This window comes from Mesoplodon densirostris, chromosome 1 (genome assembly GCF_025265405.1).
Source record: "Mesoplodon densirostris isolate mMesDen1 chromosome 1, mMesDen1 primary haplotype, whole genome shotgun sequence".
NCBI classification, from domain to species: domain Eukaryota; kingdom Metazoa; phylum Chordata; class Mammalia; order Artiodactyla; family Ziphiidae; genus Mesoplodon; species Mesoplodon densirostris.
Genome location: NC_082661.1, coordinates 112,771,260 through 112,796,130, shown reverse-complemented (window position 1 = coordinate 112,796,130; position 24,871 = coordinate 112,771,260). Strand labels below are relative to the sequence as shown.

Below are 24,871 nucleotides of genomic sequence, written 5' to 3'. Positions count from 1 at the left end.
GGGGGAGGGGTGATGGCTCACCTAAGGCTCCAACTTGCCACGGAGAAGCAAGTGCACTTGGTAAGCTGGGGCTGGACCACGGGACCGACGGCCATGTGACAGGTAAATTCTACCTCATATGGCCTTCAGTGAAGGGCGGTGGGCTTTACCTATGCCCAGTAGCAACACGATGGAGAGTTACTCTCCAGGTACACAGAGAGCAACTTCAGAAACCATAGGTTGTCACACTAGGCTTGATTTCTCTGTGCTGTACTCACGACACCACATCCCCGCTTCAGAGCACTGAAGATGAGGAAGCCACATAAATTAGAAGCCACATAAATTAGAAGCCACTTAAATTAGAAGTATCTGCCATGATTACACATTCCTCTCGGGGACCCCTAACATTAATCTCTGACCCTGAACAACACAGTTTGAAAACCACTTCCCCCAAGCAAAAGGGCTTTGGCTGCAAAGACATTTCCTATAAATCAAAGGGAGAGGGCTCATAACACTCACAGATCTCTGCTCCAGCTCACCACCCGTTCCAGACACGGCATGGGTTTTAGCGGAACACACCCGACTTTGGTTTCGTGCACCTGTTCCTGTTTGTACATATCTGAGATGCATGAAAAGCCAGGAGAGGGACAAAGGTGACCGGAGAGGCCGGGAAGCTGAGCTCCCAGAGGCAGTAGACCCCCGTCCAGCCCTCATGTTTACTGAACCGTCCACAGTTACGGACCTGATGGTCCAAGTTCAGTCTCTGCCTTGCGGTCCTTCCTACTTTCCTCCTTCCTCCTCTTCCGGCCATTTCACATCTCTTTCAGGTATCTCTGGGCATTTCTGGGCAGGAAGCACGGAAAGGGAAATACAGTCAATTGCTTTCACCCTTCCACCGACTGGCCTCTCTGGATAAAGATCAGGCAGTGGAGGAGATGGAAACGTAAGTCTAAATCAGAATATTTGTGTTCATCGTGGATTGCGTTTCTATCCGCTCTCGGCTTCCCATTAGCATGTAGCTCATTGGAGAGAGCAGAGTGTGGCCTCTCAATATTTTCTGCATTTGGACCGTGGCTCTGGAGTCCCAGAATGGGGCTAGACTATCACATCCTCTGAGGGAGATGTGTCCCAGAGGAGGAAGATGGCCCGTGTGTGGTGGGGCAGTGCGGGCAGGGGGCTGATGAAAGGTAAGGTGGTACAGATGTTTCACTCTCCAAAAGTGTCTTCCTCCCAGTGCTGGAAAAAAGTTCCTTAGAACTTTCTACAATCCTTTATGTTCTCTGTCCAACCGTCTGAACCCACAAAGGGCCAATAAGTCTCAAAGCTAAAATCTCATTTCTCACTGAATCCTCCAGTTCAGTTTATCAACTTGGAGACCACAAAATATTTGCATTCTTGACTTTGGATCCAAAGAGAAGGGCAAGTGAGGGGAGAGAGTGGCTGAGAGGCATAATGGAGCAGGGGAGAGAATGAGGGATGAGTGTGGGGATAAAAATTTTTCTCTCGAGACTTGCAGCTGGCCACGCCTTCCAACAGTTCCCAACATTTTGTCAAAAATATTTTATAATTCCCCATATGATAGTAGTTGTGCTTTTATTCATTCAGTCTATGGGCAATGCTTGAAATGCATATGGATTCATGTTGAATACTGGTGGCCTCAAAAACCATGTGATACAAGATTTCAAAGCTGTACCAGATATTCACATTTTCATGTCCAATCTGGTAGGAAAGTATCTGACCAAACACTGAGCCAGCCAGTTGGGGCCCCGGATCCTTCTCCAGTCCTTGCCAGACAAGGAAGTCACCAATCGGACTCAGCCAATCCATGGTTCCACCCGTTTTATCCCAAATGCTGCAAATGTACAGCCATTGATGGAAAGGTCTAGAAAGCCAGGGCTAAGAGCTGCTGTGTGTCTCAGCACTGCAAGGCTTCGTGTGCCCTGTGCTCCTGGGAAACAACGGCTCATCTTCAAGCCCAGGCTCCATCAGAGCTTCCCCCACAGCAACGGGCCAGCCACGCGAGGCCTGCCCCTCCCTCCCAGGTGGGCCCAGAGAGCCTGCTCCCCGCGTCTACCTTGTAGAGGGCGGACATGGATGCCGAGCCCACCACCAGGGCTATGCCGATGACAGAGTGGCTGTGGAAGCCATCCGCGTAGGTCATCATCACGATCCCAGCGATGGCGAGGATGGCGGCCACGATCTGGATGAAAGGAAGACACGGTGGTCAGGGCAGCGGTGGGGAATCGGAGGGGCCCCCTAAGTGCCACGGGGTAGGCATGTTCATGGGGGTGCGATGGCGGAGAGGCTCCTTTTCAGTCCTTCTTTGGGGACCAAGCAAAGGCTGCTCTCCTGTCTAAATATTTGCCCCTGCTTGCAAGGGGGCACTCGGCAAAGCCCGGCATGACCCAGGAACTGGAAACGGTTGGCAGCAAGGAGTGACACCGTGGCTCGGCATCACGTGGGAGCAGGGCGGCCACGTGATTGCCGGGCACCCGAGAGGAGGTGGTCATAATCCCAGCGACAGGCTATTTGGTCGTGACAAGGCCTGGTCGTGACCACCTCTTAGTTCCCTCACAACCTTCCGTAAGCACCTCATAGGGTCCTGCTTTTATGTATCTCACGTCTCAACAGAGAAGGCACAGTGACGACCCCAGGCCTTGGCCCCACTTTACACGTCAGCAGTAGGACCTCTGAGGGAGCGTGTGTCATGGGCCAGTCAGGGCTACAAACAGTGTCCTAACCCTGGCGCTGCAGTTCCTTTCCTTGGCTGCTGCAGGGCCTGACCTCCACGGCCCACCACCTCCAATCCTGTTCTTCTCAGGTGGAGCGGACGCTCCAGGGACACATACACATTCCTGCTGTGCAAAGTCAAACTGTCAGAGTGCACAGGAGATCATCTAACTTGGGATAACACTTCGCAAAGGAGAAATGCATTAATACCCAGAATAAGCGCAAGTTCTAATCAGAGGTGATCGTGGAACTGCAGAGACGTTGCCGGGTGGCAAGCGCTAAGGGTCCGCTGTAGCCAGAACCCGGGGAGGGCGGAACAAACGTGTGCAGCACAAGTTTTGATCACTGGATCTACTGGGAGTTTCTCTCTCTTACGGATTTGCTCAAAATTCCCTCCGCTTTCTGTAGCAGTATCGAGTAGCTGACATTTACTGAGTGGTCACGGGATACATGTTTCTGTGTATCTTCTAATTTAATCCTCAAACTAGGTAGACATTATCATTCATTTCATTTTATAGGCATGGACACTTAGGCTCAGAGAGGTTCAGCAACTTGCCCAAAGTCACAGAGCTGCTGTGTGGCAGAGCAGGGACACACATTTCAGGTCTAATTGCAAAGTCAGTGTCTATATATATATAAACAGAAAGTAGGATTCACATAATAAGCCACTGCCAATTCTACTCTGAGATCTAAAGTGACGTTTCCTGCATGGTTGAAGCACGCCATGTTTAGGTTAGTGAGAGGTAAAGTGGTTGGGTCTCAGCAGCTTGAGCTGTGCATTCCTCATGCAGTATTTTCATATAAAGACACATACACCCACACACAGAGGCCCTTGAGAGAGCAGGAGATCCTCATTTCCTAGAGAAGTGCCATCCCTGCTCTGTCTACTTGCTCTTTCTGGTTTAGTGATTCACCTTTATCTCTCATTATCACATAATGCACATATTTTATATTCAAATGCTACACGTACTGTGTACGACTCTTCATTAAGAGAAAGAAACAGAGGCACAAGACAATAAGTGACTTTTTTCCCTCCAGGAGAACAAGGGGCTAATGAAAAAGCAGGCAGGGCAAGGGGTGTGGGTTCTGCTCCAGAGGACACGCATGGTACAAAGATGCTGCACCCAGCAGTTGGACCGGGCTAGGCAGCCAGGTAAAGAGAGAGGGAACTAATTAGAAAAAGAAGGGAAGGAGAGAAAGAGAGGGAAGAAGACAGCTACGTTTCAGATGATGTGGCGCATCTCCAAAGGTACTTGAGTCTTTCCAAACATAAAGATGAAGTTTGAGGGAATGAAGGAGAACAAGGGTTATTTTTCCGTGAAGATTTACAGGCAGATTTTGGATCTCCTTACTCTTTTTTCTCTATTGATTAAATCACAAACAGCTAAAAGCTTCCGCCTGAGCTGTGCTGTGCAGAAGAGCTGAGGGAAGAGGCAAGAAATAGAGAGCGTGGGCGGCCACCGGCTTCCTGGCCAACATTTGCCAAGTCCAGGCCGGTGGGTTCATTCCGACAGGTGGCACCGGGGACAGTGCTCCCCCCGTTCACGCCTCCAGGGCTTCTCCTCTTGGGGGTCCCCGCCACACGTCACAGGCTTGACCCACCCGATTACAGGGCTCACTCTCTGGGCATCAACAATTCCCCTGGAATCCCCGACCCTGAGCCTGAGGCCCTGACCACCGTGCTGGAGGGGATGCTGGCGCTCACCTCGCGTCCAATACTGCTAATAGCAGAGCAGAGTTGAAACATACCCTGCGGGTCTGGGGGGCACAGCCTGAGCGTCCTTCCCCAAGCCTGCCATTCCCTTGAAGACAGATGCCAGATCTCTTTAAAAAATAAGTGCAGAGTTTACATTTTCACCCTAACATGTCTGGTTTCTTGGGTTACATTTGGAAATGTTCCCTGCCTGTTTCCTGCACTCAGATGAACTCTCCAGGAAGGCTGGTCCTGCGTGTCCTGTGGTTTCACATGGTCCTCGCCTTCTAGATCCGGGCCTCCCTGGGGGAGAACGGCGAGTCTGAGGATGGAATCAAGTGAATTTCCCTCCTTCCCCCCACCCCTCCTTTCTCATACTTTCTTGTTGCCCCCAACCCCAATGTATCCCACTGAACAGGAACTTGGGGATCCAGACAGATGGGTGACAGTGGCCTGAGACCAACAGGGGTGACAGCCACCATCTCTACTTCGGCTGGGGAAAATCTGCCCGGAGAAGAGGAAGAAACATGGGCATGGGGGACGCTGAGGCCAGCATGCTGCCATTTAACCTCTTAATGGGGGCCTTGCCCGTGTGGTTATAACCTGCCTGGCCCCCAGGCCTCTGGATTCAGGGCCCCAGCAACCCACCAATGCCCCCGTACCCCCCATGGCGCACCGTTCCCCATCAGATGTCAGGCCGAGAGGGAAGGTGTAGCCCTCAGTGGAGTCTGCCCGCCTCTCAGACCAGCACCACTCCTCACTCCTGCTCAAGATGTGACGGGCTGCACGTTCTCTGCCAGACAGAGCCCCGTCTGCGATGCATTTCAGATTTGCACAGTCTGGGGCAGTTTAAAAAAGGGAGAGGACAGGGCTTCCCTGGTGGCGCAGTGGTTGTGAGTCCGCCTGCCGATGCAGGGGACACGGGTTCGTGCCCCGGTCCAGGAGGATCCCACATGCCGCGGAGCGGCTGGGCCCATGAGCCATGGCCGCTGGGCCTGCGCGTCCGGAGCCTGTGCTCCGCAATGGGAGAGGCCACGACAGTGAGAGGCCTGCATACCGCAAAAAAAATTAAAAAAAAAAAAAAAAAAGGGAGAGGACAGGCTAATTTTAAAATATACCTCCCCTTAACATTTCCCCTCCCAACCCCTGTGCTGCCCTCATCGACTCCAAGAGAGTCCGGAGGAATTTCCAGATCCTCTAGTTCAGCCCTCTCGTGTCGGAGGCTGGAAAGGGGTCTGAGCCGTGAACCCCCCGCCCCGGGTTCCCCTACACTCTGTGTGCCCTGTGCCCTCCCTCAGGCTGTGCTCAGGTGGCAGGGGACAGCCGCCCAAACAGAAGTCAGAGTCAGGATCAGCATTTGGGGTTCCCGTTCAGGGATGGCCCCGTGGGAGAGGCCGCCAGCGTGTAACTATGGAAGACATCAGCTCGGATCTTACTGAGATGGGAGCTGCTCTTGGGAAAAGTCCGGCCTCCCCAGGACCGTGCTGCAGAGGTTGGACGCCACCCGGATGACCCCTCAGCTTGTCTTCTTGCTCTTCCTCCAGTCCTCCTGGTGTGAGCGCTCTAGCTGCAGTGGGTGATTTTGAAGAGCTGAGGGTCCCATCTGCCACCTCCTCTGAGATGCGGGCTGCGGGCAGTGCAGCTGGTCAACCCCTCCTTCATCCAGCTGCGGGCCACAGCCGGGCGGGCTTTGGCCTGGGAGGGGCCGTACCTCCTGCCCCCAGAGTTCTACTTGCTGTCATTCTCCTGCTGCTTCTGCTACACCAAACCACCTCCCTAAATAGTTGCCAGCCTCTGACACTGTCAGCCAAAGAACTGGGCAGGTCCGTCAAACGCCTCTTATTGAGAAGGAATAATAACGACACTGAGAAAAGATGACATTTATTGGGTTTCGTGTGTCGGGCATGCATACCTTATTTTATTCTTACAACTGTTCTCTGAGTACTAACATTCTATTTTAACGTCGCGTAATTAAGGCTCAGAGATGTTAAGTAACTAGCTCAAGGTCCAACAGCTCATGAGAGTGGACCCAAACCCTTATCGCTCAACTCTAGGTTCGAGGACCCATTATGACCCCAAGCCTGGAAGACATGTGAAATGCACATCTAAGTACAGAGTCAAGGGGTGATATGGGGGCCAACGTGGGCTCCTCTCATACACTCGCCTCTGATGCCATAGGTGGCCACGATCTCCCCAGCATTCGAAGATAAACATTTTCTTCTCCCTGGTCTGTCTGCATGACTCGGCCCTGTTGATGTTTTCTAGGAACCACAGCCCTTGTGATTTGAGTCACTGCCTTAATAACTCAGGCCCTCTATGTCACCCGTTCCACAAACATCTGTCCTCTGCATCTGTGTGACTCTCAGGCCAGTATGCTCAGCCCTCCAGGATGGAAAAGAGAGTCAGTTCCCTTCCATCTCTGGCAATGACCCAGTAGAAGGTGCCAGCTAACCCAGCAGTCCGAGGGAAGTCTCAGAGAACCTGTGTACTGGTTAGGTCTTATCTTGGGCTCAAATCTCCATCTGTTTCTCAAGGGGGACCTTTCCGTCACACCGGCGAGCTGCTGACATCTTACAGATTTTACTAGCTCTCTGAACTCTTGAAGATGAGAAGAGGGCGCTCCACCTTGACTTGGAGTGTGATGACCTTAGAGGACAGGTCACGTACTTCTAAGAGGAGTGATGATTATTAGAGAGACTCACGACTGCGTGGTACTTCACAGGTTACGAAGTTCCATCACCGACACCGGTTCCTGGATCTTCATTTCCGTGCTGGCCTCGTGCCAAAGGCTTCAACACGAAAATCTGTTCAGTCTACAGTGGTCGGCACAGACCAAGCTGAGCAAGTGGCCAGGATAGCAGGACTGAATCACAGCTCAGGGATGTTAGCGGGAACCCGCTTACCCATGAATAGCAACGAGGAAAAGATCTGGGTGTGCCACTCCGTTCTCTGTGAGCCCAAGTGGATTTCAGTGTTTTCACACCTCCTTCTTTTAACCTCAAAAACTTTCTGTTTTCTTCTGCTTACATGCAGAATGAACCTTGAAGCCTCTTTTCACAGTAACAATCTCATCCGGAATTTGTTTTGGACATCAGAATCACGCCCAAAAATGCTCCATGCATTCCCCTGGCTTTTGACCTCAAAATAAAGCCACAGTGGGTCCTAGGACATCCGAATCTTCAGCGTCCAGGCAGGCAGGCGATTGGACCGATTGCCTCTGGCCGTACCTCATTTCTAGTGGAGGTGTATTTGATGGTTTATTGGCTCAAAGCTTTTCTGGGTGGTAGCCCAGTGAGCTGAGTTCTTATTCCAAAATTAACACGAAGCCTCAAAACAAATTTTCCCCGTACTGCAAGCTAAAAATCTGACTCAGCAGTTGACTCACGTCCCCACTGCTGTTTGAGAAACTAGGTGGGCGTGAATCCACCATGAAGGTGATGCCACTGTTCCCAGGACAATTAGCCAAGGACACAAGCAGAGGGCCTGGAGTCTGCCCCTTGCTGGGTTCCCAGCAGGGTTCACTCTAAAGCAGAGGTCCCCAACCCCCGGGCCGTGGACCGGTACCGGTCTGCAGCCCATTAGGAACTGGGCCGCAGAGCAGGAGGTGAGTGGCGGACGGGTGAGCGAGCGAAGCTTCATCTGTGTTTACAGCCGCCCCCCATCGCTCCCATTACCGCCTGACCATTCCCACCCTCCACCTCCCCACCCCCGTCCGTGGAAAAACCGGCTTCCATGAAACCCGACCCCGGTGCCCAAAAGGCTGGGGACCGCTGCTCTCAAGGGACTGCCCTTCAGAAGGACTGAGCTTCCTGGGCTTCCTACCCGGCCTGAGGGTGCAGGAAGGAGTAAGCAAGGCGCTGTGACTACAGCACTACCAGCTGCCTGGTCGAATCCTTTTTGTCCTTGTTTGTGACAAGGCGATGGTGGGGCAGTGGCAGATTCTGGCCAGCAGAGGGAGACAAGCAGAAGCCGGCAGGATTCTGTCCAGGCTAAATAAATGTCACCTGTTCTTTTATCTATATTTCAGCTCAAGTTTGATAGCGCACTTGTCATATTTCACACAGCTGTTCTGAAATGTGACTAGCTAAATCTGACTTGATTTTAAGGGAACTTACGCAGTCTCAGATGTAACAACCAGAGGTGATTCAGAGGTATCATTTCATTCTCCCTTGCTCTGGGGTTGAAGGGAGTGAAACTGTCCCTCCAAAGTTTGGACTTAGCCTAAATGTGTCCGTCCCACTTGGGCATTGAACCCACGGTCCAGACAAAGGGCCGCCAAGACTGTACGTCCGTGTGGTTGCAGAAGGACCTTTGGCTTTCAGATACCTCCTAAGCAGACAGTGGCAGTGTTAGCAGAGGGCTCCAGGCCGCAGGACCCCTGAAAGGCAGGGTGGGCACATCACTCCTCCCAGGGGGGTCCCCGAGCAGCACGCACTTTAGGGAATGCTTGTTGAAATGCTTGAAATGAAAGGTGCTTTAATGAACGCTTGTCTAGAATGGTTCGCAAGCAAGAAGGTTTGCAAGGCGCCCCGAGAGCCGGGCTCCTTTTCTGCTGCAAATGAGAAGGAAAGTGGTTATAGCAGCTTATGCTTAGTGGCCCAGCACATGAGGCTAAGCAAGCTGATGGGCAGGTTTTGGTTCGCATGACTGAGTGAGGGAGGAAGACAGAGAACAAGGAACTTACCCTCACTCCCATGAACCTGTCCCTGAGAACGATCCACGAGAGCAAGAACACAAAAGCTTTGTTGCAGCAGAACAATACGGACACATCCGTAGTGTTTATTTTCTTTATTGCATGTAAGTACAGGTAGTTTGTGAGTGTCCAAAGAACACCAAAGGGTGCTGCCTTGGTAAAAAACACCTTCAAAGTCAAGCCATTGTCTCCAAAAAATCGACAGCATTCCCTAAAACAAGGAAAGAGAGTCAGTGTTATTATATTCTTGGGTTGAGACAGACCATTTTATTCCCCCTCTACCCAGTTTAGTTATTTTTTTTTAACAGATGCAGGATGGGGTGGGGTCCTTTTGTTTATTATTATGTTTTATCAACATCTTTCTATCAAAGCCCTTCGATCTATGCTTTAGTCCATTGAAGAAAGTGTCGCACAAGGATCTGCTGTCATGGATTATTCCTTCTGTCCATGTTGGGTTTGGAATGGATGGTGCTCACAGAAGGTAATGTTGGGACCATCTGATCTGAAGAAGCCCCAATTCCAGGGTGACTGCCTAAGGGATTCTGCCACTTGGTTAGTAAGAGAAGGACATCTCTAGACCTTTTCTTCTCAGGGGGCTGGATACTGAAGAGAACTCACTGAAACATATTTTTAACAAATTTGCCCCCAAATGAAATTGTGATCAGGCAGTGGCAGTCATTTCCTGGGCACATCTAATATATTTTGGCTATGATATCAATGGTGTTAACTGTCTATACATTTTCTCCACGAGGCCCTTTCTAGAGTTTGCCATTTCACCAAGTGGAAGGGCCTGTCCCCACGCCATCTGAGAGGTGAGCACAGGAGGAATGAGCAGGTCCAAGAGCTCAGCATCTTAAGAGAGGAAGAGGTGAGGAAATGCCTGTAGAAGAAAGTTTTCCAATGCCATCATTCCAGATTCTAGGCAAAGGATCATTGATATCTGAAAAGCTGCTTAAGAAAAAGAAAGCCAGGCTTCCCTAGTGGTGCAGTGGTTAAGAATCCGCCTGCCAATGCAGGGGACACGGGTTCGAGCCCTGGTCCGGGAAGATCCCACATGCCGCGGAGCAACTAAGCCTGTGCGCCACAACTACTGAGCCCATGCTCTAGAGCCCGCGAGCCACAACTACTGAGCCCGCGTGCCACAACTACTGAAGCCCGCGTGCCTAGAGCCCGTGCTCCGCAACAAGAGAAGCCACCACAGTGAGAAGCCCACGCACCGCAATGAAGAGTAGCTCCCGCTCGTTGCAACTAGAGAAAGCCCGTGCACAGCAACGAAGACCCAACACAGCCAAAAATAAAATAAATAATATAAATAAATTTTAAAAAGAAAAGAAAAAGAAAGCCAACCTTGCCCAGGCAGAAGAAGATGGGAAGAGGAGGCTGTGGGTAGAGGGTGTGGAGAGAGGGCTGAGGCGGCTGGCTCTACAGACAGCTGCCCGCTGCCCTGGGTGGGAGTGGAGAGCATCGTTCTGCTGGGTCCCACGAGCCCGGCCAAGGACAGGGGCGAGTGAGGACATGCTGCCCCACAGCCATCACTGTCCAGGCTCACGACAGGGCCCAGGGTGGCCCATGTACCACTGAGTAGCAGTCAGGGAGAGAAAAGACGGAGCGAGAATGATCCAAATGCACTAAGGTGGGGAAGAGCCACAGCCCACGCCACTCAGCATGAAAATGCATCAGTCACGGAGGAAAATGGAAAACAAGAGTCAAAGGGGACTGGATGCGATTTTAAATTTAATCTCGTTTGTTCTTTTCATCAATCTAAGATGTAATCTGCCTTTGTTCATTGCTCCACTATGGGATATCCATCGAAGAAACAGAAAACTCATCACCGTTCGCTGAACCCAGAGTCTTACGTTGCTTCTATACCAGCAGCAGGTAAATATAAAACATTCAAATCACTAAATTTACCATGAAACCAATTCAACTGAATTGGTTCCCTTTTGGTTCTCTATGAATGGAACTTGCATCTAACTGACATGTTGATATCTCTGTTTGCCGTGTAATTTTCATACAGTAGTTCAGCTACATTTTCCATGGGTCTTTCTGCAGCCCCTATTTACAGGGCAGTCTTCTTTCCCCCAGGGACAGTGACCAGGGGCAGCTTCCTTCATGTTTGTGATTATGGCGGCTATAAAGTGATGCTGAGACCCTGAGAATGATCAACAGGAAATGCAATTATTCTTTCTTGTCATTAAAGTCAACCTATTTTAACCAAACTTAGAGGTTGTTACCCTGCTTAAGGGAACATAACACAAGAAGAATTTCCAAGTTTCCCCTGACTAGTATAAAAAATGATTCATGTTGTTGCAGGGGCCATACAAAGTCAACTGGACACCTTACGTCCTCTCTGAGAATCTACGTTTGATTCATCCAACGTGTGATGGTTGTAGAAGTGATGGGTGGGGTACAGACATGGCTGGGTAGTGAATGGCCCAAGCTGTTGACCAGAAGTGGGGAGGAGAGTGGGGATCCATCCTGGAGATGGAAAAGGCAAGACTTCTGGGCCCAGCAGAGCTCTGGTGGCCCTTTGAGGACTCACGGTCAGGGGATTACAGGCCAGGTGGGCAGATCTTGGTTCTAATGAGACCAAGATGATTGATCCCTGAGCCAGTGAGCCTAGTGCTGTTTTAAGACCAAAGACTGTGCACTAATCCATGTCAGCTGGCTTGGGTATATGGCCCACATATACCCTTGATGGCAAGGGGACCCAAGAGAGATGATAAGCACAAGTCCACCTCTTCTTGTGTATCAAGAATAGAAGACAATAGATACTCTCTTGACTGATTTCCACTTGGCTGACGTGACGGTCTAATGCCCTTCATTCCTGGCACAATAAAGGCCTGAGGCTGGCAGGTTACTGCCCAGCATGCCCAAGCCCTGCGGTTCCTACTGACTGAATCATGTGTTGGCCAAGATTTCAATGTCTTTGTTTCCAGTCCTGCTTGTGTCAATTGTTCTCGGTTGTTTGAAGCGCGTAATTCAATTAAATATTTCCTAAACCGATGAAGTATGACTGAGAAAAGAAAGTTGTGCTTTTCCTATGAAATCTAAATTGAGAGCTTCAAGGAAGACTTAATAAAAGCAAGTCACTAAAATACTGCTACCGAATTAGGTGTGAATGAAACACTGTGAAAGACAGAGAAAACCATAAAAATCTGTAAGTTCTATGCTCATATTATTTAACAAAGACCTATGTTCTTGGTGCTCTTTAAAGAACTCTGACTGGGACAGGCTGGCTTGGTGGGATTAGGATGGCTTGCCATTTAATTCAAATCAACAAGCACCTGTTTATTACTTGTTATAGTCACAATTCTAGACACTGTAGCTGACAGAAAACAAGTAAATAGTCCCTCCTCTTGACAAAATTATGGTAAAATTGGGAAGATAAGACTGATTCCTCAATAGGAAGTAATGCAAGTTTAAATAAAATCACCTATGAGATGGTGTGGAATATAATAATACTATAGAATTCCTATCAAGTGGAGAGAGTTGTACTGATTGGAAAAGGTCTCATAAAAGATAAGATTTTGAGTTAAACCTTTAAGGATAGCTAGGATTTATACAGTCGGGGTTGGGGAAACATATAATATCCTTAGAGAGAGAAGAAATTGCACACATGACACAAGAACAAATGGCTATAAAAATGGAAATAATCTTGCAAATTAAATACAGAATAGCCAAATTTTAAAAATTAGTAGAAGAGTTAGAATATACAGTCAAGATAAACTCGAGGAGGGGGAGAGAGTGAAAGTAAGAGCGAGACAGATCGAAAGAAAAGCTAATATGAGAAGGTCAAGCCAGAAGGTCCAGTATTGAACTTAAAAAGAAACACCAGAAAGAGAAAATGAAAAAATGAAATGGAGGAAATTACAAAATAAATAACTCAAGAAAGTTTTTTAGAACTATAGGACATGAGTCTTCATAATGAAAGGACTCACCAAGTACCAAGCAAAATGAAGAACCACGACAAGGCATATACTTGTGGCAAAAAGGGATAAAGATAAGACTTAAGGCTCCCAAGAGAAATAAAACAAAATTGGGAAAATTGGGAGTGACTGAGAGTGAGTGGGTGTGGAACAGGAGTTACCATTTTTTAATGATAATTGTTCTATTATTCATTTGCTTTTCCAATGTATGTGCAAGTATTAAAATGCTAAAAATAAAAATTATTTTAAAACACAAGAGGTCAAGTTGCTGTGATTGAAGCTGCAAAGTGAGTACCCTGAGATAGCTTTGAGGGGTGCAGTTTGAAAGCCATAGATACAGAGAAACCCTACTAGTTACAGATAAGGATGTTGTAGCTCAGACAGATTAAATGATGCGCTCACGCTCAAGTTCAATCAGATAGTGGTGGAGCCAGACCTGCAGCCTGTGCTCACTCCTCAATGAACACTCCCAATGACCCCGTCTCTCTTCTGGATCCTTTCCATCACCATTTCAACATGTCTAAGCCTCGCCAACCTTAAAATACGCCCCCAAAGCAAGAGCAAGCACCTTCAGCCCCTTTTCCTCTCTCTTCCCCTCTCTCAGAGGCAAGATTTTAGAACCGTCATTTGCATTCATGTCCCCATGACCACTTCTCTCAATTTTCAGCTCTCTTTGATGCAGCGTCTGCCCCCACCACTCACCCAAACTCCTAGACTGATTACCAATGACCTCCAGTTGCTAAATCCCATGGGTGCTTTCCGGTCTTACTTTTGGGAGCCTTTGACATTGTTGACTGTTCCTCCTTGAACCAACCTTCTTGGCTTCCAACTCAGCACACTCCCCCGGGTTTCCTCCTACCTCTCCACACCCTCCCAAGGCTTCCTTGGTATTTTCCTAGGGTTCTCTTCTAGGTCCCCCTCTTTTGATCCTACAACCAGTCACTGAGCAGTCTAACCTACTGTCAGAGTTTCAAAGCCCAGCCAGTGACTCTGTAGTCAGGACGCTTCTCCTATCTGGTGCCATTTGCATCCTGGACATTCCCAGACACCAAAAATTCAGCCTCCCCAAATGAACTCCCCAAATTCCCCTCAATCTTCAATCACCATAAGGTACCACGATTCATATTTCTTCTACTGGCTAGATACTTTGGAATCATTCTTAATGTCTCCTTTTTCCCCTTCATATCTCATTCATCAACAAGGCTTACAGGTTACTTCTCCTAAGTATCTCATTGCCATGACCACCACCTGGCCCATGCCTCTGTCTCCTCTCACTTGGACTACGGTCACTGGAATCTGAGCTTCTCTCCACGGCTGCCTCTCCTCCAATTCAATCCATTCCATACTCCATGCTGCAGTCACAGAGATCCTCCTCTTCCCTCACTTTCCCTTAGGATGAGGGTCAAGCTCCCCACAGACTTACCAGGTCCTTTCCGACCTGGCCTCTGCCCATCCTATAGCCTTTATCCATCACTTCTCCACCCCTACTCTGAAGTTAAGCCACCTTGAACTCATTTCAGTCACTTGCATTCAGTGTTCTTTCTTTCTCCGCTCTGGGTCTCATCGGATCCTCTATTCCCCTGAAACACTCTTCCTCCTTCTTTAGTTGGTTTCTTTCCATCCATTGGGTATCAGCTCCTATACCCGCTTCAGTGAAGTGCCCTGATATGTGCTCCCCAAATGCCCTGGACGCCCCATCATACGTATAGGACCCTTTATTGTAACTGCTTATTTAATCATCTGACTTCACTAGAACGTAAGCTCCATGTGGTCATTATATTTCTGCTTCATCTTATATCCCCACAGCTTGGTTCATGATATGTGTTAATAAATAATTTATTTTTACAGAATGAATGTGCTTATTCTTTTATGGGGGACCACTGGTTTTCAAACAGTGATGCATAGACCATCAGTCTTAGAAATCTCAGGGAACTTTGAAAAATACGAATTGCTTCAATTCAGCTCTAGACATATTCAATCATACTTTCCTGTGAGGGGCCTAGGATTCTGTAGAGAATGGTGCAGTTTGTATGAGGGTGATATTCCTGACAGCATTCCGTAATTCAACATTTACACATCTTGATTTGTTTTCCCACAGTAGCACCGTGTTTCTATTTGCCAGCTCTGTTAACACTGCCACCTAGCATTTATAGTTCCCTTGGCCTCTCCAAGTTGACATTGTGATTCTTGTTTAACTTTTAAAATCTCTAGGGAGTCACATTATTTGAAATTTTATGCATAAATGAAACATTAGTCATACCTGTATCTTGTTACTGCAAATTTGCATTAAAATGCGACTGCACTGTATTTTTTTTTTTTTTTTTTTTGCAGTACGCGGGCCTCTCACTGTCGTGGCCTCTCCCGTTGCGGAGAACAGGCTCGGGACACGCAGGCTCAGCGGTCATGGCTCATGGGCCCAGCCGCTCCGCGGCATGTGGGATCTTCCCAGACCGGGGCACGAACCCGTGTCCCCTGCATCGGCAGGCGGACTCTCAACCGCTGCGCCACCAGGGAAGCCCTGCACTGTATTTTAAAGAATTTCCAAATGATTCTCAAGTGCAGCTAAGTTGGGATCCAAAAGTTCATGCTGTCTCTCTCTCTCTGTTTGCTTTATTTCTTTAAAAAAAATTTTAAAATCATAGTAAAATCCACATACGTATACAGTTCAGTGGTGTTAAAATCATTCACAATGCTGTGTAACCTATCTCTAGAATTCTTTTCATCTTGCAAAACTGAAACTTAGTACTCTAAATTAAACAACAATTCCCCACTCTTCCCTCCCTACAGCTGCTGGCAACTGCCACTCTACTTTGTATCTATGAATCTGTCTACTGCAGGCACCTCATGTAAGTGGGATCATACAGTATTTGTCCTTTTGTGACTGGCTTACTTCACTAAGCATAATGCCCTCAAGGTTCATCCATATTGTGTCATGTGTCAAAATTTCCTTCCATTTAAGGCTGAATAATATTCCATTGTATATATCACATTTTGTGTACCCACTCATCCACTGATGGACATGTGGGTTGCTTCTACCTCTTGGCTATTGTGAATAATGCTGCTATGGACATGGATATACAAATACCTCTTTGAGACCTTGATTTCAATTCTTTTGTACATATACCCGGAAGTGGAATTACTGCATCATATGATAATCCTATGCTTAATTTTTTGAGGAATCATCACACTGTTTTGCATAGTGGTCGTACCATTTCACATTCCACCAAAAGTGCACAAGGGTTCCCATTTTTGTACATCCTCATCAACACTTATTATTTTCTGGGTTTTTTAAATTTAAATTTTAGCCATTGTAATGGATGTGAGGTGATATCTCATTGTGGTTTTGATTTGCATTTCTGTCATGATTAGTGATGCTGAGCATCTTTTCATGAGCTTGTTGGACATTTATATATAATCTTTATTTATATATTTATATATCATTCTTTTATATATCATTCATTTATATATCATTCTTCAATAGAAGAATGTCTATTTGAGTCCTTTACTTATTTTTTCAGTGTTTCTTTTTATTGCTGTTGTTGAGTTATAGGAGTTCTTCATATATTCTGGATATTAACCTCTTATCAGATACATGATTTGCAAATATTTTTCCCGTTCCATAGGTTGCCTTTTCACTCTGTTGATTGTGTCCTTTGATGCGCAAGAGTTTTACATTTTGATGTAATCCAATTTATCTATTTTTACTTTTGTTGCCTGTGTTTTTGGTGTCTTATCCAAGAGATCATTTCCAAATACAATGCCATAAAGCCCCTATGCTTTCTCCTAAGAGTTTTATAGTGTTATCTCTTACATTTAGATATTTGATTCATCTTGAGTTAATTTTTGTGTATGTTGTAAAGTTAGGATCCAACTTCCTTCTTTTGCATGTGGATATCCAGTTTTCCTAGTGCAATTTGTAGAAAGGCTGTCCCTTCCCCCAGTGAATGGTCTTGGCACCCTTGTCAACATCATTTGACCACATATGTGAGGGTTCATTTCTGGGTTCTCTATTCTGTTCCATTGGTCTATATGTCTTCACGGCAGTATCACACCTCACACCAGTTTTAATTACTGTAACTTTATAATAAGTTTTGTAATCAGGAAGTGTGAGACCTCTAATTTTGTTCTCTTTTTTTCAAGATCATTTTGGCTATTTGGTATCCCTTGAGATTCTATATGAATTTTAGGATGGATTTTCCTATTTCTGAAAAAAATGCTGTTGGGATTTTGATAGGGATTGCATTAAATTTGTAGATAGCTTTGGGTATTACTGTATCTTATCAACATTAAGTCTTCCCATCCACGAACACTGGATGTCTATTTGTCTGTGTCTTTAATTTCTTTCAGGAATGTTTTGTAGTTTTCCATATACAAGTCTTTCACCTCTTTAGTTAAGTTTACTCCTAAGTATTTTATTCTTTTTGATCATATTGTAAATGGAATTATTTTACTTCTTTCTTTTTTAAAAATCGGAGTATAACACATATGTCTTTATGTGCACAAAGATTAAAATGTACAGTTTAATTTTTGTAAAGTAAAATCATACATGTAACACCTTCTCAACCAAGATATAGAATATATACCAACACTCCAGAGCTTCCTCTGTGCCCTCTCTTAGTCATTATTTATCCCCTTAAATATAATCAGTATGGAGAGTTCTGTCTCCATGGTTTATTTTTTCCTTTATAAAGATGGAACTGTACATCATGTACTCTTTTGTGTCTGGTTTCTTTTACTCAATGACTCAGGGTCATTGGAATAATTCAATCAGCCAATGTTTTGGACCCCCACCAACCCTGTCCACAGCTTGTACTGAAAAGAAGCTTGCAATAATGTTAGTATATATTGATGGTGATAGAATATGTTATCCTATTTCAGGGACACACACACACACACACACACACACACACAGAGTCAAAGATCAAAGGTATATAGATTTAGGTAAATAGATTGAAAAAGAAAGACTGAATAATGTATGAAATAAAAAATATAATTAAATGAATTATGAATTACTGAATGACTAATTTGGGCTTCCCTTTGGCTGCAAATACAAACTGTACTTATTGAAAATAAAAATCATGATTGGAAATATAAGCATTGCAAAAATTAGAACCGTAATCACAGTGATACCCTTTGATCTCCTTCCTTTCATAGGTCTTAAGGCCTACAGTCAGTTAAGACAAAATGTCATTTAATGGGACTTCCCTGACAGTCCAGTGGTTAAGACTCCACGCTTCCACTGCAGGGGGTGCAAGTTCGATCCCGGTCAGGGAACTAAGATCCTGCAAGCTGCGCAGCCAAAAAGAAAAAAAAAAAAAGAAAAAACATGAAATGTCATTTAAGTACATTTGGATATGCAAAAGAAAGTTAAATGTGTGGGTTCTGGCTCAGAAAACGTTAAAAGGAATAAGAAAATGGGAGAAGTAAAAGAATGTAATGGAAGAAATGAAAATAGTTTCTGAAAAAGTAAAATAGTAAATCAATAGGGCAGTAATTGGGGGTTTGGGGAAAGGCAGAGGCACAGAGACACAGGATAAATTCCCAAAGTATTGCTCGGTAACAGATTGAGATGATCCTTCCTGTCTTTCCCCCAAAGATGTGTTTACACAGGTGTGATCACTGTGTCACATTAGCCCATATCGTGCTTTTTAACTGATGACATCTCCTAAGAACGTTCCCTTGATGTTACATGGTTTTCTACTTACTGGATTATTTTTTGTTTCATCTATGTAGCTCTGGGGCAGTGAGATTCCACATGGATACCTGCATGGATATTCTGTGATAGTCTGCATAGAACTGGGGCTGGTGGATTACATTGTGAGAATCTCAGCTATTCCCCTATTATTGGACACTATATTACACCCATTTTTTCCTATGATAATAAAAAGGTGACAAATATCTTCATTCTTATAGTTTTCTGTACATTTTAGGAAATTTTCCTGAAGAATAACTGCATTCATAATAGAATGTTAGGGGGTTTAATGATGACCCAAGTGTTACTTTAAAATTCACTACCGACTCCCATGATTAGGGCATATCTGATACCTAACTGTATTATAAAGAAAACAGGTGTCTTGGAGAGAATTAGCTTCCAGCCCCGGGGAGTGTATTTGGAGGCTCATTTAGCATCCAAGGGGTAGTTCTTTAGACTTCAGCACATACTGAAGGACTTTATTGGAAGGTAGATGTCAGAATAGCCTAGAAGCACAGCATATTTATACAGCCCTGTGCCACCTGGCCTCTTCATTCACAGTACCAATGAGCAGGCTGTAAGGCGGTTGTAAAAGATATCACTCCAGCATTGCAGGGGGGTGGACTCCATAGTCCTGAATGCTTTTCATCTTTGAGATTCTGCGATTAGAAAATAAAACCTTTCTAAAGGGCAAAAGTCAGAGTGGCATCCAGTTACACTGGGGTAAATGCTTATAGCGCCCCTCTTTTTGCGTTTGCATTTATTTAGAGCTTTAGGTTGACAGAAGAAGCAGAGACCAGTTAACCAAAGTTATGAATCAGGCTTTAGTTTATTTTGAACATTTTAAGACATTGTTGGGGGAGTTTTAAGTAAAATGGGTTTTCCCACGTAAGCCACTCTTGTTCATAAGTAGGTGAAAACGTGTTTGTATTTCCCATGAATATGTTTTTTTTTTTTTTTTTTTTTGTACTTGGGCCTCTCACTGTTGTGGCCTCTCCTGCTGCGGAGCACAGGCTCCGGACGCGCAGGCTCAGCAGCCATGGCTCACAGGCCCAGCCGCTCCGCGGCATGTGGGATCTTCCCGGACCGGGGCACGAACCCGTGTCCCCTGCATCGGCAGGCGGACTCTCAACCACTGCGCCACCAGGGAAGCCCCCATGAATATGTTTTAATGTAACACATCTTCCCTTCCTCCAGCAGACCCAGGCTTAGCCAACTATCCTTGTATCTTAAAATCAAGTTGTAAAGACTTGTTTAAACAATCTAAACGATTAAGTTTTACAGCACAGCGAAAATACTGAATCATTTTATTAGCTTGGTTTCCTACACTGTAGGTTTTCTGAGCAACTAGCAAAGTGCTGTTAGCTGTGGCTCCAAAACTTGTCTGTCTGAAACTGCACGCACCTCATCTATCTATCCATCTATCTATCATCTATCTATCATCTATCTATCATCTATCTATCCATCTATCTATCATCTATCTATCCATCTATCTATCATCTATCTATCATCTATCTATCCATCTATCTATCATCTAACTATCCATCTATCTATCATCTATCTATCATCTATCTATCCATCTATCTATCTATCATCTATCTATCCACCATCTATCTTGTTATTGGTCTGTTCCTAAAACATATACCTGAGACATTTAGAGGCAGAAAAAGATAGGTCTTCCATGATGTTAGTGGTGATGACCTTTTTGGAAAGGGATCTGAGAGAAGCGAAGGACATTCATAGTGTACAAAGAATTCTGTTCCCTGAGATTCTCCCCCAGGAATGGTCGAGCTTTAACCGTGTCTCAGAGAAGCACAGATTGCATACGTGTCCCACTAACTAGGAATTTCACAGCCCGCTCCACAGGAATCTGTTTGCTGTTTGGGGCTCAGCTGGTTTTGCACACGTAATCAAACAGCAGAAATGTCTGAAAAGTGCAGAGAGAATGCCTGCTCCCTGAGCATTGTCCTGTCCATAGCGCTGCTGGCTAACCTGCCAGTCACTGTAAGTACTGCTGCGTTCCATCCAAAGGTGAAGATCGAAGCAGCAAAGACAGGGATGACCAACAGCTTCCATTTATATGTGGAGACTCAAGCGCCAGCTGAAGTCCTTTGGCCACTTAAGAAGGGTGGGCCCCCAGAATTGCTGTGCATTTCGTCCCAATCTGAAACAGCTGCTTGATATCAGAAACTATTCTTCCTGTTCTAGGGAGTTCTTTCAAATATCTGCTGCTCAGAATAAAGCTGCTCTGGGAACCTTGGCTTGTGGTCCGCTTAACCCAACGAGATTGGACACGAGGTTTCCTGTAGCAGAAGACATCACAGGACCATCTGCTGCAAGATGGGATTCCTCTCCTGTGCAGGTAGGAGACAAGCTGGAGATGGGCTCTAATGAGAGTTGTTAGCCCTGAGATGGGACTGGTGCTTCAGGCAGAGTCCATCTACTGCGTTAATGAAGCACATTCCGCTATAGAGCAGAGGGACAGGGCACCCGGCGCTTGATCAACGGGTCCCAGAAAATAACAGCTGCTGAGCTTTTGCATCTATTTTGCTGCCTTTCAGCAAGGACTCGTTTTGAGTTTCACTAAGCTGTCAAGAGTTGAACCAGGAATACATTTTTACAACACATGGCCCAACAGCATTTTTATCACAGTGGAGAAGTCATGTCGGATATGTGGACCTTTCCTTGGCCATCTAAAGAAAGCTAGAGCTCAGACTTCGTAAGAATAGGGTGATATGGGATCTGATGGTGCCCATCAGCGTCCTGGAACTGGAACCCACAGCTACAGCACATGCCTGCATTCACCTGCTGGCTGGACTGGATTTCTTCCCAGTGGGTGGCTATTTGGGGCTTTGGGGCTTTGGAGTGGGAGAAAGGGGCCTATTTAGCTCACTGCGAGGAAGAACTTTCTAATAATTGTTCAACAAGAGAAGAGCCTTGTTCAACAGCTGAGCCTGTGTGCTCACTTGCGTTCTCCCACACCACCTTTCAGGGACCTGGGATTCTATCCATGCAGCAAGATGACCAGCAGAAATTCCAAACATCTGGTCGAATTTCCTGAAGACCTTGGGTAAACAGCCCTCCCTCTCTGTCCCAGCCCGTCTCCCATCTTTGCAATGGAAAGTCCAAGGCTTGAGACTGAGGCCTGGACCCATGACCGGGGTGCTCTCTGCTTCTGTCACAATGAAAGGCAATGGCATTTGGTCAGTGGCCAGAATGGCCATCTTCAAAGCCCAAGCTTTGAAGGGAGTAATGCAATGTACCGTGAGCTACTTCATACAGCTGTTCCATAGATCCACCCACAGATAGACAACAATGGTATAACGGGATAGTTAAATTATGCTGTGCGGATTCCAAAAGACTTTTAGCTTGACTTTAGTCCCTTTGTCACTCATGTTGTATCTTCTGCTGTCCTGGGCCTTTCTCAGAGGAGAATGAACAATGCTTGTCCTGATGGTCTGTCCTCTAAAGCTGGTCACAGGAAATCACAGCTGCTGTCACAAGAGCCAGCCAGGACTGCAGAGCACGGAGGTGGGGTCCTGCCTCGTTAGGAATCAGGGCAGTTCTCTGTACCGGGCTAAACTTGGCTCTCATGGGCTTCGGAACTTTGAAGACACCCCTCCACTGCTATCCCCTCCACAGAGCTACCAGGCATCTCCTCCACCAGGGCTTCCTCTTCGACCTCCCTCTCCTCCCAGCACCCTGCAAATCTGCCCCTGCAATAGTCTGTGTCAGCTCCCTCACACCTCCCCAGAGTTTTATAATTACTGATTGCATCCATGTCTCTTCCAGTTGACTACTGGGCTCTTCCTGGATGAAGGAGTCTTAGTCACCTTTGCACCTGCCGGGACCTAGGAGAGCACCTGACTGTCCTAGGTGAATAACGGACCACAACTCGGCTCTTGATATCTAGGCATATTTGGCAACATCAGCATGTTTGTACTGTAGAAAGTTTAGCAAGTGGATATCGTAAAACTGGACTATCCACGCTGGCAGGGATGTGGGCAACCCGACTTCCTTGTTTACACACAGGGAAGCTCAGGCACAGAGGTGAAAAGCTCTGTCCAGGGTTGCAGAGCGAGTTAGTGGCAGGGCTGAGTGGAGAACTGGGGGCTCCCAATTCACTTCTCCACTCCCTGGATTTATTCTGGTGAAACCTTAGTGGTGTCTGATGTGCCAGGTAAAGTGGAATATCTTTATCACGGAGAGGGTAGGTGCTCTCCCACTTGACCGGCCGGGACAGACTGAGAAAACCAGGCACAGCCTGTTGCAATGGTTCCGTTGCCACTTCATGCTCAGTGACTGTGCAAGGGGCCTGTGTGGAGTGCTGACCATGAAGAATCTGCTTCCCTGGATTTTGCAGAAATGGTCATGCGGATTTAGGGTATATTCCCTGCAACTAATTATACAGATGTGTGGGCAATGCTCTTTGCTATTTTCAGGAGCTGTGCCCAAACTATTTAAAACCATGGGCATACTTTGTCTTCAGAAAGAAAAATTCAGGGAAGTTATCCTAAAGGCTCTACCTCTGGCTTATCAATGGAGCTTTGCTTTTAAAAAACAGCTCCCTTCAAACTGAAGAGATGTAAAGATTTGTGTAACTCAGTGTCAGATGAACAGTCTGTGTTCTCCTGACCTTGAACCTGGAGTAAAACAAAGATGCCACAAACTCAACAGGGGCTAAAAAATCAGGGTTGTTAACTCAGGAGAACAATTTTACAAAAGTTGAAATGAAATTTTGTTGTATTTCAAGGACAGAAGTGTTTATGGACAAGGCCAATTCCATAATGTGCCATTTGGGATGGAACTGATTTATATCAGCTATAAAGCTTTTCAAGGCTGGAGACTGGTGTGTGGCTATGTGTCCACTGATTTTTTTTAAATAAATTTATTTGTTTTTATTTATTTATTTTTGGCTGTATTGGGTCTTTGTTGCTAGGCGTGGGCTTTTTTCTAGTTGCAGAGAGCAGGGGCTCTTCTTATTGAGGTACACGGGCTTCTCACTGCAGTGGCTTTTCTTGTTGCAGAGCATGGGCTCTAGGCACGCGGGCTTCAGTAGTTGTGGCTCGCGGGCTCTAGAGGGCAGGCTCAGTAGTTGTGGCACGTGGGCTCAGTAGTTGTGGCTAGCGGGCTCGGTAGTTGTGGCGCATGGGCTTAGTTGCTCCGCGGCATGTGGGATCTTCCTGGACCAGGGCTCAAACCCGTGTCCCCTGCACTGGCAGGCGGGTTCCCAACCCCAGCGCCCCTAGGGAAGCCCTGCCCACTGATGTTTGAAGGCAGTTTCCCTGTGTGTCCTTCACACACAGCCAGGACTGCCTTCATCCAAACTACCAGCAGTGACTTCTTCAGAGCTGCATGGATTCCATGGCACATACCAACAGCTCCTTTTAAAAATAACTTAGATTGGACCCTAGGAACTGTCTAGATACATACTGCTTGGCCCTGACTACTGACTGCAGACAACACTCTACACCCTTGAAAAAGATTCTGGTGATTTCCCGAGATTCAAGGACTAAAAAATGGCTGAGAGAGAGAGCTGCCCTTGCTTTGGGGTGTTCCCTAGCTCAGAGAAAACTGCAGGGTACACCTGAGTTCCTGCTGTCGCTTCCTCCCATCCTAGACTCTGGCCTGCACCCCAGGAGCTGTCGTTCTCAGGGGTCCTGTTTACTCCCTGAGGCTCCTGATGGGCCTTCCTATATCCCATCTCACCACAATTCCCATTTATGGTTCCTTTCTGTTTGCTCAGCATCTACAAACACCTAGTACAGCCAGCTCTGGTTGTGAGAGAGGCTGTCTGTGTTTTCTAAGAAAGTGGAGGTTTCCAAAGTAAAGTGACTCCCATCTGCCTGGGGGCAGTAGAAGTGTCTGGAGGCAAGATGTTGCCCGAGTGCCCTTTTTGGGAATCTGAAAATGAGCTGTAGGAGTCTTAAATCTAAAAATCAACTAGCTGTATGTCTCCAGGCCTCCGTTTTTTCATCTGTGAAATGCAGGACCCGTTCAAGATCCATTTATAGTCAATAATCTATGAATACGTGATTCATATTCTAGTACCTTAAAATTCGAAGTAATACCCTGGAGCAGAGACCCCGGGCCCGGCCCAGTTATATCTGTATAACTGAATCGCTTTACTGTACAGCACAAACGAATACAACATT

The 24,871-nt window shown here is 46.5% G+C and overlaps 1 protein-coding gene across 2 annotated transcripts in view; it reads right to left on the bottom strand.

Moving 5' to 3' along the window:
* The window catches only part of SLC35F3 (solute carrier family 35 member F3), a 289,160-nt gene that overhangs the window by 4,871 nt on the left and 259,418 nt on the right, over positions 1 to 24,871 (bottom strand). For both annotated transcript variants that reach the window (XM_060089972.1, XM_060089980.1), the window contains 2 exons: positions 9,087 to 9,306; positions 2,054 to 2,179 (listed from right to left, as the gene is read on the bottom strand). In XM_060089972.1, the coding sequence (XP_059945955.1) occupies positions 2,054 to 2,179; positions 9,087 to 9,306 (346 nt within the window). The remainder of the gene's footprint in view (positions 1 to 2,053; positions 2,180 to 9,086; positions 9,307 to 24,871) is intronic.